The sequence below is a fragment of the Dipodomys merriami genome, unplaced genomic scaffold (genome assembly GCF_024711535.1).
Source record: "Dipodomys merriami isolate MVZ:Mamm:240054 unplaced genomic scaffold, mDipMer1.0.p SCAF_7, whole genome shotgun sequence".
NCBI lineage: Eukaryota > Metazoa > Chordata > Mammalia > Rodentia > Heteromyidae > Dipodomys > Dipodomys merriami.
Genome location: NW_027206290.1, coordinates 35,594,044 through 35,612,459, shown reverse-complemented (window position 1 = coordinate 35,612,459; position 18,416 = coordinate 35,594,044). Strand labels below are relative to the sequence as shown.

At 38.4% G+C, this 18,416-nt stretch overlaps 1 protein-coding gene across 3 annotated transcripts in view; it reads right to left on the bottom strand.

The window, feature by feature from the left end:
- The window catches only part of Gtf2b (general transcription factor IIB), a 39,650-nt gene extending 22,398 nt beyond the window's left edge, over positions 1-17,252 (bottom strand). For 2 of the 3 annotated variants that reach the window (XM_070006340.1, XM_070006339.1), the window contains exons 1-2: positions 16,313-16,412; positions 12,869-12,975 (exon numbers count right to left, since the gene is read on the bottom strand). In XM_070006340.1, coding sequence (XP_069862441.1) covers positions 12,869-12,975; positions 16,313-16,335 — 130 coding nt within the window. In that variant the 5' untranslated portion in view covers positions 16,336-16,412. Of the gene's footprint in view, positions 1-12,868; positions 12,976-16,312; positions 16,413-17,152 lie in introns of those variants that run through there. The other variant, XM_070006341.1, reaches the window with a different exon arrangement.
- Positions 17,253-18,416: the final 1,164 nt, after the last annotated feature.

The window sequence follows — 18,416 nt, the reverse complement described above, 5'->3', positions numbered from 1 at the left end:
AGTTATTACTAATAGTAAGCCAAGATGTGGTTTTGCTATCATTTGACACCATTTTCCTATGGTCTGAAAGTACCTCACCAAGAATATCTTTTACTGCTTACTTTATGTTACCTTTTAAAAGATAAAATGGATTTAGAAAATGATAATTATAAGACTATTGCAATGTAATTTTCCCACATACAAGGGAATAATCTAAATTCCAGCTTCCAGGATCTGTGGTTTGTGATAAGAACCATTATGTCTTTTTATATTTAACAGGTCAAAATACTATTTACAAAAAAACAAAACTCCCCAAATAACTCACTCAAGTAGTATACCATGAAGCAATTAGCCAGTAAATTAGACACAAAAATAAATGAGAAATAAGAAGGAACCATTCAGATAAAGAAAAATGGAACTATTTAAAGTATTCTCATTTAAAGAAAATCTAAATGAGGTAGGTTTTAAAAGTTGCTCTGGAAGACAACTGCATCTCAGAATCTTCTGAAGGGATAAGTGATATAAGGCATGCATAATGCTTGATATAATCAACCTTTGTCAGGGAAGCCTGCCAATTAGGAAACACACACAAAAAAAACTTCACATATACTTAAACCCTCTTGAAATAGAAACATGAGCTTCTCTCTCTTCTAAACTATACACTAATTTACTTTATATAATTTTACACTGATGGGAAATCTATATTAGGTTATAACATCCAAAATATATGACATATATTTATATTATTTTATATCTTTAACACTTTTCCTGCTTATGTGATGCTAAGGAATCGAACCCAGGCCCTCATGCATGCAAGGCAAGCACTCTACCACTGAGTCACCTTCCCAGCCCTGTCTTTAACACTTTTAATTAAGGCCCTTATCCAGTAAAGTATGTATATCATATATATGCATATGTATGCCTTCCAAACATGGGGCTTTCAATCTATATGCTAAGATATCTAAGCAGTTCTACAAAATTTTATCATATTCTAAAGGAAATATAAATTTAACTTTTTAAGATCAAACTGAGAATCACACCAGAAGGAACCATTCAGATAAAAAAAATGGGAATATATAAAGTATTCTAATTTAAAGAAAATCTAAATGAGGTAGGATTTTAAAAGTTGCTCTGGGATACAACTATATCCCAACAGTTTAAGGTAGTTCAATCACTCTGGAATCCACCTTATCACTTGAAAATTCTCCCTTTAAGTAACCATTTACAAAAATCTCACATGTTTGTAGTGGGTTAGGAGCGATGCGTGACAATGTTATCAGATACTTTGTATTCATATACTGTTTTGTAGAATGGGAACTTCCTTGTATAACCACTTAAATATAATTTAAAAAATTTAATTTTAAAAAAGAATGTTTGCAGCCACATTATTTGCATTAGCTAAAAACTAGAAAACACTTCAATATTCATCAAGAGGAACATGTTTATGAATCTCTTTTTAAACTATGTATAGAAACACATGGTACATGCCTGTTTTCCCAACTTCTTGGGAAGATAGGGCAAAAGGACCTCAAGTTTAACGACAGCCTGGACAAAATTAGCTAGGCTAATTTGGGGGGGCGGGGAGAGGGAATGAAATAATTTGTGGCAGCAATCGTCTTCCTCTGTTTTTTTCTTTTCTTCTGTGCCAATCCTGGGGCTTGAACTCAGGGTCTGGGTACTGTTTCTAAGTTGTTTTTTTTTTTAACTGAGGACTAACACTCTACCTCTTGAGTCCCAGCTTTTTGCTGATAAGCAAGAGGAAAGAATCTCACGAACACTTCTGCCCAGGCTGTCTTTGAACTGCAGTCCTCAAATCTCAGCCTCCTGAGTGTGAGCCACCAGTACCTGGCTTACAGCAACCATCTTAGACAAAGGAATAATCTTTCCTTAAGATCTTCTTTCAAGCTGGAAGCTCACTCTGCTAATCTAGCTACTCAGGAGGCTGAGATCTGAGAATCATGGTTTGAAGCCAGCCCAAGCAAAAAAGTCCATGAAACTCTTACCTCCAATAAACTACTCAGAAAAAGACTGAAGTGGTGATGTTGTTCAAGAGGTAAAACAGTAGCCTTGAGCAAAAGAAGCTCTCAGGGATAGTGTGTAGGCCCTGAGTTCAAGCCCCAGTACCTGCACAAAAATAAAAAAAAGAAAAGGTTTTTCAGATCTCAAAGTATTGATATTTCTCCTTCCTTAAAAATTTTATTTGAGGGTCTGGGAAGGCGGCTCAGCTATAGATTGCTTGCCTTGCATACATGAGGTCCTGGGTTTGATTCCTCGGTACCACATAAGCAAAAAAAAAGCCAGGAAGTGGTGCTATGGCTCAAGTGGTAGAGCACTTGCCTTGAGGGACAGCGCCCAGAGTTCAGGCCCCACAACTGACAAAAAAAAAAAAAATCATCTAATTTGAAATCTAAGCCAGGAAGATTCTGAGTTCAAATCTATCCTGGGTATACTAAGAGACTGTCTGTCTCAAAATACAACCCCAAATTCCAAACTCATTTGTTAACTTGCAGTTCTTTTATTTGATATGCTTATATTCCACTGATTGATTGGAGCAGAGCCTTGTTTTGCAGCCCAGACTGTACTTGAACTGGTGCTCCTACTTTTATCTCACAGGCCTGACAGTTAACTTTTAACAGACCATTGATTTTTAAAATTTGATATGAATATTCTAGACACAGAACTCCATCAGTGGCACCACCTCCCTTTTCAATGCTTGAGCTCCATTTCTTTTATATAAAAAGCACTGGTCCTAACTTTTGGAACAATGATTTTAATTTCAAATGGAAACATCTTTACATAAAAATGACAAATTTATATAGTCCTTCTAGTAAAGCATGGTTCCTTTTTAATTCTGAATATTTTATATTAGAAATGATTAAGTTCATTAAATATTATCTTTGCAGACCACAGATATTTTAGATATTGTTTTCTTAAGATGAAAATTTCTTATTCACACTACATGTACCTAGGTGAATAGCTGGGGGGGGTTTTATGCTACCATTATTCAAGGTGACTAAAATCTCTTCCATCTAAGATACTGCTAGTCACCATCATAGGGAGAAGGAAGGCTATATAGTGAATTATGCACTAACATATGGTTTCTGAACCAAAATGACATTAACACTTCTACTTATATCCACTGGCCAAAACTAAACCAGAAAAATCAAACTTAACTTCACACTCATGGAGTACCATTGCATCATATATTCCCTCCCAAAGTGCTGTATCATATTCCCTCCCTAAATTTTGCTTTAGAAAACAGAATTTTAAAGGGATTTAGATATACATTCATTTAAAAAAGTTCCAGGACCTACTGTCACACCAAGTGACAAAAAGTAGAACTGGGGTTAAATCTACTGTATTTTGGCATTTTTCATCAAGAAACTTGCCTAGGATTTTTTTTAAGTAACCTGGTTTATTCCAAGTATTTTTAGTGCTTTCAATGTATCAGAACATGTTGAAAGAGAACAAGGAATCTGTTGTCTTAAGCTGAATGTTTTTAAATTGAGCTGTGAAAACAAGTAATCTGGGGATTCTATTTTAAGACTTCTTCACCCATTCTTTTTCATTACACTTCAGGGTGGAATGTAGAGTTGGCTATATCTGGGGTCATGCCACCATACATTCTTACCAGAAACTTCAATAAAGACAATTTTGAAGAGAACTTGATTGATCAAGAGATACCATATTACAAACCAGGCTCCAGAGCTATTTGAGAAACTAAGATCTGAAGATCTCAGTTCAAAACCAGACCAAGGCAAACAAATCCACAAGACTCTTACTTCTTATCAACCACCAAAAAGCCAGTAGTGGAGGAATAACTCAAGTGAGCAGAAAAAGCCATGAGAGGGGGCAAGGACCTGATTCAAGCCCCAGTACCAGCACAAGCATATGCCATATGACATGCACGTGCATGTGCGAGCATACACACACCTTATAAATACTATTTTTTCTTTTCTTTTCTTTTTTTTTTTTTGGGGGGGGGGTCCGGTCGTGGGGCCTGAACTCTGGGCCTGGGTGCTGTCCCTCAGCTCTTCAGCTCAAGGCTAGTGCTCTAGCACTTGAGCCACAGCACCACTTCCGGCTTTTTTCTTATGGTGCTGAGGAATCGAACCCAGGGCCTCAAGCATGCAAGGCAAGTGCTCTACCACTGAGCCACCTTCCCAGCCCCCTTATAAATACTATTAATAATATATAATATAGTCAATCTCTATATCAGTTTATGTTCTCATATTGTAAACTGGTAAAAACCCATAATTAATTCAGTCCTAGAAATAAACCATGTCAGTTTATTTCCTTGACCTGTCCATAAATCTATCTAGGATGAAAGTTGTAAAGTTAGTTTTTTGACATAACGTATTGTACATCTCATTGTTGCAATGGGTCCACCTGTATCCCTATTTAAACAATTTGTTTTTTCCCTTCCCCTCCACAAAGTATACCAACACCCAATGATAAAATTTCTACTAAAAGTAAAATCAGTTAATCAACACTTAAAAGACCATTTAATGTTTGTATAGAGCCTCAATGACTTCACTGGTTTTCATTAATACATTACTTATGAACTTAAAAATAACTACTAAAGGGGGCTGGGAAGGTGGCTCAGTGGTAGAGCGCTTGCCTTGCATGCTCGAGGCCCTGGGTTCGATTCCTCAGCACCACATAAGCAAAAAGAAAAAAGCCGGAAGTGGCGCTGTGGCTCATAGTGGTAGAGAGCTAGTCTTGAACTGAAGAGCTGAGGGACAGCGCCCAGGCCCAGAGTTCAGGCCCCACGACCGGACCCAAAAAAAAAAAAAAAATTAAAAAAAAAAAAATAACTACTAAACCAACAATATGACATTATAAACTGAATACCAACTGTTTTATTTTACTTTATTTTTTTGTGCTGATACCAGGCCTTGAACTCAGGGCCTTGTGCTTTCCTTTGGCTTTCTTGCTTATGACTTACACTCTATGATTTGAGCCATACCATCAGTCTTCAATAGTGTTGTATAAAAGTCCTATATATAGTAAGCCTGCCGTTTTAACACATATATTACACAGTATTGACAAAACAGTCAAAAAGAAAAAAATTTTCAAGGGGTTCAAGGGGTTGGGGGTTTAGCTGAGCGGAAGAGTGCCCGCCTGGCGAGTGCAAGGCCCTGAGTACAATCCTCAGCTCTGGAAAAAAAAAAAAAAAAGAAAAAAATGTTCAAAACACACAGGCAGTAGCTCTCATTATAGTCCCAGAGAGGGCATAAAATGGGAGAATTGTGGTTTAAAGTCAGCCCAAGCCAAAAGTTTCCAACACCCTACCTTCAATCAATAAAAAATTAGATGTTATCCAGCTATATTTTAAATAGAAGGATCATACATGGTCCAGGCCAGTGTGGGCATAAACATGACAACTTATTCAAAAATGACGAAAGCAAAAAGCATGAGAGCTTAGCACAAGTGGTAGAGCACCTATCTTGCAAATGCAATGCTCTGAATTCAAACATTAGTACTGCCAAAAAGAAAAAACTAATTCCCATACACATTATGCAGTTTAGTTGATGGTAAGCTCTTTAACTCCATATTATTATATTTAAATCTGTGTGATCTAGCTGGGTGCCCAGTGGCTTACGTCTGTAATCCTAGCTACTCAGGAGGCTGAGATCTGAGGATCTCGGTTCAAAGCCAGCCTGGGCAGGAAAGTCCAGGAGGCTCTTATCTCCAATAAACCACTAGAAACCGGAAGTGGTACTGTGGCTCAAGTGGTAGAGCACTCGCCTTGAGCTGAAGAGCTGAGGGACAGCACTCAAGCCCAGAGTTCAAGCCCCACGACCAATCAAAAAATAAATAACTAAAGGTCAGATAAGTTGATGTTAGGAAAATGAACCCTAAGATATGTATTTAAATGTTTTTTTTCTTTCATGTGACTGTTTCTAACATATTTATAAGATTATTTCTTTGTTGCTTTGTATGTCCCTCCCCCACGGTATAACACCTGCTCTCACTGTATTTGATGTTGGTATAATTTGTGGAGGGGAAGGGAAAAAACAAATCGTTTAAACAGGAATACAGATAGACCCATTGCAACAATGAGATGTACAAGTCATTATGGCAAAAAACGAACTATACAATTTTGGTGAGGGGGGGAGGAGGGAAGAGGATTCGGTGGGGGGGTTGGGGGGAGGATGGGAAGGGATGGGAAGGGGAAACAAAGGAGGCTACAATGCTTGATAAGAAATGTACTCATTATCTTGCCCATATAATTGTAACTCCTCTGTACAGTATTTTCACAATAAATAAAAATAAATTTAAAAAAATCTACCTAGGATGTTCAAGATTGTCCCCCAATAAAGACCCACACAAAATAAAACACAACTGGACAAATTAACAGTGTAAACTGCCATCCTGGCAAGTTTTCTAAAGGAAAATACATTGTGAGTTCCATCTCTGAATATTTCCTTGTAACTCATTTTCTCAGACACAGTGGGGTCTGTGTTTGCAGCAGCATCTAACTTGAGGAGACCCTAACCACCTTAGTCGTTCACACTACTCCATGTCACAGGATTCTTATTCTCTCTATTCTTTCCTCTATAAACCTTTATTCATTCTTAATCCTGTGAGTCACTGTAAATTCAATAGTAATTTCCCCAGGAAATCGTGACTTCCCTCCCTTGTGTTTTCACCTTACGTGGAAGAGCTGTGACACAGCTGTTACCAAAAGGGCTTGTTTAGAATATCTCATCTCTATCCCTCTCAGTGACCAGCTCATGACAGACACAAGGAGTATTGCTTACTAGATGCAGAATCCTTTTCTACATGTGGATTATTGAGCTAATTACCTAAGAGCCTTGGTTTCTCTTTCTGTAAAATGAAAAAAAAAATTACCTGTAAGAGCAGTATGTTTATCAAGTAAAATTACCCAACAATTAAGAGAAAATTGCACACTAGTTAAAAATTACAAATTAGGCAAGAATGCTGTATCTGAAGGATTGTAAGGAATGCCAAAGCAAGAATATGAAAGGAAATATGATTTTTTAAGATGTAACTTGGCTAAATTAAACTAAATTCAGAATCTTTCCTCTCTAAAAAGCAGTTACTATGCATATTAAAAATGCTAATTCACAGCAATTATTCAAACATATGTAGCAAGTGACTTGCTATTGAGAATGGAATCTCAGACTCAAATTGCTCTTTTATTTTGGACAAGATTAAAGGGGAAAGACCACTAGTATTTCCAAAACACATGCTTGTAGACTTGTACTGAACTTATACTGAACTATATTGTTCTTATTCTTAACTATACTATGTATTTTACAAACTAACCTGACATTTTGGAGGGAGGAAAATTTTTATTCTTAAGGCAATATTTTATTAAGGCAATATACAGAGGTGTTACCATTTCATAAGTTAGGTAATGAGTACATTTCTTTTCGGCAATGTCATCCCTTCCTTTGCTCTCTCCCAGTTTCCCCATCCCATCCCTGGCCACATGTTATATAGTTCTTTTTCAACATTCTGAGTACAACTGCTGCATTTATTCACCCTTTGTCTCTCCATTTTCAGATAAACATTTATTAAATAGTAAAGCTAAGCCTAATCTGTAAAACAATTGTCCCCTAGTTACATAAAGAGCAACAGAAACACAAAATTAGAAGATATATGCTCTATAGGAGATTGAAGTCTAGGTCTGGTAACAAAGAAAATATAAAGAGATTTAAAAATGTAAAAATACAGGTCTCAAAAGTTATAAAGTTAAAGAATACATCTTCACCTGATTTATGTAACCCCTCTGTACATCACCTTTATAATAACAATTTTTAAAAATGTATAGATTTGTGTTCCTAAGTATGCTACCAATGTCTCAAGTGCATTAGAATTTCTGCAAATTGAAACTAGTCTTTTAAAACACATTCCCAGCTCATTTTTAATGTATATTCATGAAATCATGTTTAAAGATAATATCCAGAATGAATTTAGGAAAGATATCAAAATGACTTATTTTGTTTTTATTTTTTATTTTTATTTTTTGGTCGTGGGGCTTGAACTCTGGGCCTGGGTGCTGTCCCTCAGCTCTTCAGCTCAAGGCAAGCGCTCTACCACTTGAGCTACAGCGCCACTTCCGGTTTTCTGGTGGTTTATTGGAGATAGGAGTCTCATGGTTTCTCCTGCCTGGGCTGGCTTTGAACCACGATCCTGAGATCTCAGCCTCCTGAGTAGCTAGGATTACAGGCGTGAGCCACCAGCGCCCGGCTACTTATTTTGTTTTTAAAATCTACTTAAACTATTTTCACTCTATCATCTTTATATTGCTTTTTAGAAAACTGAATTTAAACTAAAATAGTACATTAAAATGACTTTAATTAGAAATTATATAGTTTTAAATGACCCTTTACTATGAAATCCTATTTTAAAGAAGTGATGACATATCAATATTATTTTTTTTAGGAGGGAGGGGAAATGCCTGAGATTGAATCCAGGCCTCACATGCTCTATACTTGAAATACTCACCTCAAACATCAATTTCATGTATACTGTAATATCTTGCTAATCTAATACTTTGTGGATTACAAATTAATGTTAAGGTCAAATTTATGTACTGAAGATCCAAATATAATTACACTAACACCTGTTGTTAATTTTTTGCTTTTTAAAATATTTACTTAGCTGGGAGCCCGTGGCTCATGCCTGTAATCCTCACTATTCAGGAGGCTAAAATCTGAGGATCGAAGTTCAAAGCCAGCCTGGGCAGCAAAGTCTGTGACACTCTTATCTCCAATTAACCACCAAAAGCCAGAAGTGACAGTGTGGCTCAAGTGGTATTGTGCTCACTGTCAGCTGAAGAGCACAAGGACAGCACCCAGGCCCAGAGTTCAAGCCCCATGACAGGAAAAACAAACAAACAAACAAAAAACAAACAAAAAAACTACTAATATAATTATCTTTAAATAGTTGTAGGGGTTTCAATTCAACATGTCAGTTTGAGTATACTGCATCTTCACTGCATCTTCATCAGAGTCATGATCATACTTGTAGAATTTGGTGGGAGGGGGACCCCCACAAAAACAATGCTGGTAGAACCAATAGTTTCATGAAATCAACAGAACTTTGCTTTAAAATTGTTTAAAGTCACTGTAATATGAAATAGTTAATATGATAGACATTTCATATGTTGAAAATTCTTATCAAAGAGGAAAAGTTAAATAACGACTAACATTGGCAATAGTTAATAACTTTCTAAAAGCTACAGAAATTAGAAGTTATTAGAGAAACCAAATATTTCACATTACTTATATACTGGAGAATAATACTACATTAGAAAATTCCACTACAAATGTGAGACAAATTGTATTTTCCAAAGATAGCAGAGCATCTCTTCTATGTATGTTCTTCTGCAATATGATCTTGTCACTTTCAAGTTGAAGTGGAGCCTATTTCTCTATTTTCATAATCTAGGTGGGTCCTATGATTGTACTAACTGACACAGAAATACTAAAGGGATCCTCCTCCAGTTCTAGGCACAGCTCTAAACTATCTTGAGTCTAGGTTACACTTTTTCTCTTAGAATACTTGCTCTTGGCAATCAACTATCATCCTGGAGGATGAGTGACCACACAGGAAAGCTATGGAACACAAACACCAGAAAGTCAAGCTTCTGAAAAAAGTGAGCAATAAATACACATAAGCAAAATGAAATTTGTGGGTAAAGCCTCCTAAGGTTTTTTTCTTGTTGTTGTTGGTCATGGGGCCTGAACTCTGGGCCTAGGCGCTGTCCCTCAACTCTTCAGCTCAAGGCTAGTGCTCTATCACTTGAGCCACAGTGCCACTTTCAGCTTTTTCTGCTTATATGGTGCTGAGGAATTGAACCCAGGGCTTCATGCACACAAGGCAAACACTCTACCACTGAGCCACTTTCCCAGCCCACCTCCTAAGATTTTTGAGGTGGTTTGTTATGAAAATGAAACAAATTATTTCCTTTTAGAAAAATAAAAATCATGTTGTACTGGTTTTGAAACTGGGTGGTAGCCTCAAAGAGACCAAGTAAAGGAGTGAGAAAGTGATGGTTAGTAGAAGCTGGAACAGACTCTCCTAGTTTCTAAGTTGGAAGGGACAATATACTGTTGTAAAAAAGAAAGTTGGGGGCTGGGAATGTAGCTCAGTAAGCATTTGCTTAGTAAGTACAAGATCTTGGATTCAATCCCTAGCATTACTCATCCATAGACATATACATACACACACAGGTGCATATGAACATCAAAGTTGGGCAGTATCTAGTCTTGCTTATCTTTGATATTAAGGGAAATTGGTGATGAATATTAAAATACAAAAATAATTGTAAGATTCAGATGGTTTTTTTCACCTTAATGATACTTTTCCTCACATTTTTATTAGCACATATTACTCGTACAATGTGAGTGTTTTACTATGAATTTCCATACATGTATATAGAGCAGATCTTGGTATCCACAGATATATATGTTTGTTTCCAAGGAGACCACTATTGAGGAAAACCCACAGGAATTTAAATTTTAAGGCAGCCACTGTTTGGCCAGAGAATGAATTCTTCCCTTCCAGTACACTTAATTACACAGTCACAAAAAGCCTGCTGAATTTTCAGCTGTTACATTTATGTCATAAGAATCAATTTCATGGGGCTCGGATTGTGGCTCAGTGGTAGAGCGCTTGCCTTGCATGCTTGAGGCCCTGGGTTCGATTCCTCAGCACCACATAAGCAAAACGAAAAAAGCCGGAAGTGGTGCTGTGGCTCAAGTGGTAGAGTGCTAGCCTTGAGCTGAAGAGCTGAGGGACAGCACCCAGGCCCAGAGTTCAGGCCCCACGACCGGATCCAAAAAAAAAAAAAAAAAAAAAAAGAATCAATTTCATAAAGAAATACAGCTATAAATCATAGAAAATTTGAAACTATTAATTTAACTTAATAGCTTAGCTGCAATATAGTTCTGATGTTCAAAATTACTAAGTCAATAAAGCAATACTAAAAGAAAGGATTCTTTGGGGCTGGGAAGGTGGCTCAGTGGTAGAGCACTTGCCTTGCATGCCTGAGGCCCTGGGTTCGATTCCCCAGCACCACATAAGCAAAAAAAAAAAAAAAAGAAAAAAGCCGGAAGTGGCACTGTGGCTCAAGTGGTAGAGTGCTAGTCTTGAGCTGAAGAGCTGAGGGACAGCGCCCAGGCCCAGAGTTCAGGCCCCACAACCAGACCCAAAAAAAAAAAAAAAAGGATTCTTTTTGTTAGTAACGTATCATTTAATCAGAGTTGATCAATTATAAATGTTGACATGGTCAGGCTCCTAGCTACTCAGAAGGCTGAGATCTGAGGATTGATTGTGGGCAAAGCCAGCTCAGGCAGGAAAGTCTGTGAGACTTATCTACAATTAACCACCAGAAAACCACTGGCGCTGTGGCTCAGAGTGGTAGAGCACTAGCCTGTAACCTGGAGCAAAAAGAGCTTGGGGACAGTACTGAAGCCCCACGACGGACAAAAAAAAAAAGTTCATCTGCTGAGTATATACTGATAAAAACTAATGACAAGTATATTGTTACATTGATCACTTATCACTGCCAGTTGGAAGTCAGAAAGAAACTTTACACGGGCAAAATGAATTCTGAAGCATGACACATAACTTTACACTCACTTCTAGGTCTAACAAAACTGCAAATATAGCACAAGATGGAAAACATATTAGCTGCCAATCTACATGGTAATGAAGATCTAGCTTTTAACTTCCAACAGCAATGGATGTGTATAAAAACAAACAAGTTCACATTACTTTTGAACCAAATGTTAGCTGTTGTCAAAACTGACGATTTTGTGTGGGATTCACAAATAAGCACTAATTTTGCCCTGCAAAGTTAAGTAAGATTTGTTAGTATTTAACTCAAAAATAGTAGTAAGTCTGCAGCAAAACCTAATTCAATAGTAGTAGTTGTTATAATAGTACTAGAAGTCATAGAAGTAATGATTCAGAAAGATTTCAATCTTGGTCTTAAACCCAAAAGAATAGCAACAACACTGGTAAGCTAACAAATTACTGTGTGGCAATTCAGGAATATATTCAGCTTTTATTTCTAAAAACAATTCATAGACAAAAAGAATGAAGGTCTGATCTAAATAACACAGAATAGATTTAAAATACTTTGTACAAAATAGCTGTTAATGGAAAATGTAATTAGAACAGTCGTTAATGTCTTACTCTGGATTTTACTTTTATTTGTTTCTTAAATTTTTACATTTTTTTTCTAATTTTTTCCCTGAGTACTAGAGTTTGAACTCTACTTAGAGTTTGGACTCTACCACTGGAGTTTTGCTCTACCACTTGAACCATATCCCAGCTTTCTTTCTTTAGTTTTTTGTAGGGTATTATTTTCACTGGGGGCTAGACTCAGACAAACATTCTCCTACTATTCTTCCATATAGATGAGTTCACAGACCCTTACCATGCCTTCAGATGGGGGTCTCACTTTTTTGCCTGGGCTAGCTTTAAACCTCAATCTTCCCAATCTCTTCTCTTGTGTAGCTGCTATTACAGGCATGAGCCATTGTGCCTAGCTTAAACTTTTTATTTAACATAAATACGAACTATAAAGTGAAGTGAAAATGTGTTCATTAAAAGACATTATAGCCAGGTGCTGGTGGCTCATGCCTGTAATCCTAGCTACTCACAAATCTGAAATCTGAGGATTGCAGTTCAAAGCCAGCCCAGGCAGCAAAGTCTCTGACACTCTTATCTCCAATTAACCACCAGAAAACCAGAAGTGGTGCTGTAGCTCAAGTGGTAGAGTGCTGCAGGGACAGTGCCCAGACCCAGAAGCTCCACAACCAACAACAGACAGACATGGCATTATAAAATATACAAAAGAGAAGTATCCTAAATGGAAACTTAAACCTGTAATAGTACTTACCTACAACCAGGCCACATTCAGGACAGATCATATCACCAGCTCTGTAGTCCTCTACTAAAATTGCATCTGGATGGTTTGGACATGTAACTCTTGGAAGAGCATCCAAACTAAATGAAGAAAGAATTATATCTTTATATCCACCCAACCAACACATAACAAAAGTCTTCTGGGGAGAAAAGAATTTAATGCTTTTCTAATACTTTAACATATTTAGGCTAAAATTTCAAAGTAAACATCTCAGATTAAATTCTAGTTACTAATTAGTGAATAGATTCCACTGGGATTATTTTGATTAGGGTTGGTATCAGTTTGCAGACATAGAAGGCTTTCAAAACTTAATTAGAAAACAAGTGTTTCTTAAGAAAGGTACTAACATTTTTAAAAACTGATTAGTGTAATAATGACTAGTTCCTAATAGCCAGAGGCATTTATATATATAACCATCTGGTTTGGGCTGTCACTTATTTCTCTGGTATTCTCTGTATTTTTCTACTTGTTTGTTACCTGAATAACACACTTAGAATAGTACATGGATACAATATGTACATAAATGAAACTGGAGATGCAGTCTGATGAACTGAAAACCTAAAGACTGCAATTAATTTGCAACTGAGATTTTTAGAATTCAGGAAATGGCATTGCCAGGAATGGTGACGTGTCAATAGTCTGAGCAACTGAGAGGTTGTTGGGGTAGAAGGATTCCTTTGAGTCCAGAAATTTGAGACTAGTCTGGGCAGTAGAAACCTTACAGAAAATTTTAAAGAGAGGGAGTGGAGGGAAAGAAGGAAGGAAAGCAAAATGGAATGAGTCTGAAGTCAATTTATTTGGCTGGGGCCACAGCTCGTGGTAGAGCACCTGCATGGGAATTGTGAGGCTCTGATTTCAAACGCCCATACCACCAAAACCAAACCGTAATACATTTAATATCTTTGTAATATTAATAATTTGTCCAATTACTTTATTTTCAGTAATGAAACAGTCTGAGGAAGACAGTGTGATGACCTTATAAAATCAGCTTAATTTGATTTCTAAGAGGTCTGATGAAAATAAGTCCTTTTCTAGCCAGGTGCTGCTGGCTCATGCCTATAATCTTAGCTACTCAGGATCTGAGATTTGAGGATCGTGGTTCAAAGACAGCTGGGACAGGAATGTCCACAAGACTCTCATCGCCAATTAACCACCAAAAAAAAAAAAAAAATGGAAATGACAGTGTGGCTCAAGTGGCAGAGTGCTAGCCTGGAGACAAAAGTTAAGGGACAGTGCCCAGGACAAGCAGGTCGCAGGAAAAGCAAAAACAAAAAACAAACAAAAAAGTCCTTTGCTAAAATTTCTTGAAGCAATACAGTAAGTGGTTCCTAGATATGGTTATAACTATTCAAAGACATATCTAAATGATAAAATCAACAGTTCTTATAATATGTAAATGGATTAGTTTCTTAGGCTAGCAAGTAAATTCAGAATGTGAATTACCGATTGAAAAGGTGAACCAAAAATTCAATTTACATATTGCTAAAATTTACATAAATGGGCAGATGTTGCTTTGTATTCATATTTATCCAATAAATTTGTTACAAAAATGTTAATGAATTATGAAAAACAAAAGTAACAAACATAAAGGAAAATTATTTTATCCTAAGTAATTACAAATGGGTAAATTAAATCAGGAAGGTATATGGAACACACTATGCAAAGACTTGATACCTTTTTCACTATTCAAGTATCTCCAAGATATACTAAGTGATGAGTAAGCATCTCATCTAATTTCTTAAATAGTCAGACAGTAGAAAACTTACATAATTTATTTAAACTTTAAAATATGCAAAACAAATCTCTGGTGTTAACATGTGGTTTTTCTGTGATGGGGAGTAATGGCTGAGGACACAAGGGAGACTACAAATGACAACTGACTGGACCTGGGAGGCGGCTATTTTTATGTGCTCACCTTATAGATGAATTGTGTATAATTAAATTTTGTGCTAACTTCATAAAAAGGCAAGGAATCAAGAAAGCAAACAAGGTTTACAGCAGACCACTTTCTTGGTGGAAAAGAAGTTAAAACTGCACATTTGTTAAAGCATAGTCACTGAGAAACATCAAGAAATGGGTAACAAAGGCTGCTATGGGGAAATTAGATGTCTGGGACAAAGAGAAGGCATACTATTATTTTACTGTGTAATCTTTTATACTTTTATTATAGATCCAAAATAAAATGAAATTATGAAAAGTAGTAAACTTTTAATCAAGTTATCCACAAATATAAAGAAGGAATCAGGAATGGAATGGCAGTAGTAGAGAAACAATGGAGAAGAGACAGGGAAAACCCCACCAACTGATATTAAAACAATTTAAGACTACCAAGAGACCAGATAATCAAGAACCTCATTATATGGTTATCATTTACTGGATGCCCATTGGGTTTCTTAGCACTATACATTTATTATGTATTCACAACAATCCTGAAAGAGGACTATCTCCTCTTAAAGGACTATCTCAGAAAATTATTTATCTGGTCATGGAATAAATGGTAGACTTAAATTTCGAACCAAACCATGTTGCTGTCTGTGAGAACACCAGGCAGTTTCACAACCCAATAATCCTTAGGAGGAAGAATGCTAAACATATTGGTGTGATATTCACTGTTGTTCTTTCCTTTGGCAGGAAAAACTTGAGAAATGAGTAGTTGCAATAACACATACACTTAAAAGTTGGATGCCAAAAGATTTTTATTTCAAAAAATTTTTTGAACGAAAATACCCTAATCAGTAAATTTCCTATGTGTACTACTTAACTGCCACAACTTATTCTTTACTAACAAAATTTTCCTCCTCTATACTATACAAAGGTTGAAAATACCCTAGGCCAGTAAATTTCCTATGTGTACTACCTTAACTGCCACAACTAATTCTCTACTAACAAAAATTTCCTCCTCTATACTATGCAAAGGTTGTGTCTATATATGACTACATTGACCTTCCAGGTTTACTTCTATGAAAGAAATTTAGGTAGCATCAGGTATTTGAAGAAACTGCAGTTTCCTACTTACTGAACCACACCTAGAGTGCTAAGACTATTAAATCACTGGAATCAGTAAACAAAGTAGACTTATTTAAGAGTGATTTCAAACTAGACACCAGTTGAAGTTGCTAATACCCCCTTCGCTCTGTGCAATCATAAAACACTAAGTCTGGGACAGTTAACTAGACATTATTAGCCTGTTTTTGTAAACAAGTTTTCCAATGGTGAAATTTAACCATTGCATAGATAATTATGGGCTCAGAAAAACTATGCCAACGCTGCCTTCCAGAAGCTGGACTTCATGTGATACTTTTACGAGTTAACTAGAGGCCACAAGAGGCAATTTAAGACTGCACTCTATTACTAATTTTGGAAGGGTCAGCAGTGACATGACTCGTTTCACACTAACGCAAAAATACAAATATCTACCTCATAGTGATTATGAGAGACATAATTAGGGTCTGCCAGCATTTTCAGGTCACATGATTAAAGGCTGTCTCTGAAGACACTGCATCTGCATCCATTTCCTGAAGATAGGAGTGCATCACACTCAAAAACTATAACACAGCTTTAAAAAAAGAAAAGAAAAAAAGAAAAAAAGTTCCCAGCAAGGTCAAGATGGATTTCCTCCAGGAGTAACGCAGACAACCACACTGGGCCAGGGGAGTGGGGGAGTGGGGGGGTGGGGGGGGGGGTTGTGGAGGACGAAAAGGGTCTAGTGGGAAATGAATCAACTCTTGAATTGGGCTCTGGATTCCACTTCGGTTGGGCTACTGGGGAAAACGATCCGTTCCCCTCCGGCTAACCCGAGCTGACGTTGCTCAGCTTCCTAGGGTGTCAGGGCCGCCGGCGCCGCGGAGACGTCCCTTTTTTCCCCCGCTTTTCCGAGAAGAGGGATCCCAGCCCCTTGGGGTGGGTTAAGGGCCGTCGACAGAAAATCGCGTGGGAAAACACAACAAAACCGGGGGAAACTGGGGCGGGGCGGGGGGTGGGGGACAGCCGAGGTCCTCTCGGAAGGGGGGCGGCCCGCCCGGACCGAGGCTCGTCCGGCCCCGGGGCGGCGCTCGGCCGAGGCGGCGCGGCCGGCGCGCTGCCCCGCGACCCCCTGACAGCCCCGCCGGTCGGGACGAGCCTCGGTCCGGGCGGGCCGCGCCGCCTCGCCGCCTCCGCCGGGCACCTCCGGTCGTCGTGGCCGCCGCGGAAGGCCGAGAAAGCCCCGGCGCTCGCCGCCAGCCCCTCGACTACCCCGGCTCGGCCCGACATACTAACCGGCTGGTAGACGCCATCTTCGCCGCCACTGTGGCTTAGGTAACAACAGCTGCGCCGAAAACAGGAAGCGATTGTGGCGGCCGGACGCGCCGAGGCCGGTTTTTATAGGCGGGTCGCTGACGCAGTCCCAGAACCGGGCGTGGCTACGGGTCGCCAGAGAGGCCAAGAAGAATGAGCTCCCCGTGCGCCCTGTGTTTGGCGTTTTCCCGACTCCGTTTCTGTCATTCACACGTTGCCAATCTAAGTCGACGGAACTATCCAGGACAAGGCTCTCCGAATTCTGCCAACAGATCACACCATAGCTGGTCTCAATTCAACGGACTTAAAACAAGATGGGAATCCTGGTCTCTCGGAGAGAGCAAAGCTCACCCCCAACCACAAACCACTGCTTTCCATTTCCATCCTAGAGTCAATTTGGCCTGCATGATTGCATTGCATACTTGCCCTGAGGGCTAATTCTACCTTACTATGTTATTTGGAAGAAAAAGAACAATTAGCTTACGTCATCCAGAACAAGTGTCCATTCAAGCTCTGTCATCATCTAGCATGCTATGAATTCTTAGACATGTTCATCCGAGTTAAGAGGTAATAGGAACTGCCTTATATACCCTGTTAGAGTTGACAGGGCATGAAACAAAACCATGTGACAGCACGCTATTGCAGTGAAGCACAAAGATCTGGGGCTTGCCCTGATAGATTGGTTTATTTGTTTTATCTATCCGCTTTGGAAAATTTGGCTGCAAACTTTGCAGTACATCTTATAACTGCCCAAAGGCCTTAGTTGTTTGAGTTTTGAGTTTTTCTTCTTCTGTGTGTGTCCTTGTCCTAGGGCTTGAACACAGGGCCTGGGCACTGTCCCTGAGCTTTTGCGCTCATAGCTAGCCATAGGGCCACAACTAGCTTTTTGGTGGTTAGTTGGACATAAATTGTCTTACAGACTTAGGAAAGCCCAGGCTGGCTTCAAACTTCAGTCCTCTGATCTAATGTCCTGAGTAGCTCCACGGGCTTTAGCTTTATTAATCTGCCAAGTTAACAGCAAGACTGTAATAAAATTTTCCTGAAGAAATGACTGGAAATGCATCACTTTGGCAAGGAATTAGAAGTGGTTTCCATTGGGAACTCAAATATCATGAGCACTTCAGCTCCTTTGGGGATGGGTTCTAATTGCCCCTGGGAAGACATTGTGTCCTTGAGCAAACAGAAGATGTAAGCCAGAGGTCTAAGACACTGGATCTTAGAAGTTGAAGTCTAGATGTTGATGGGG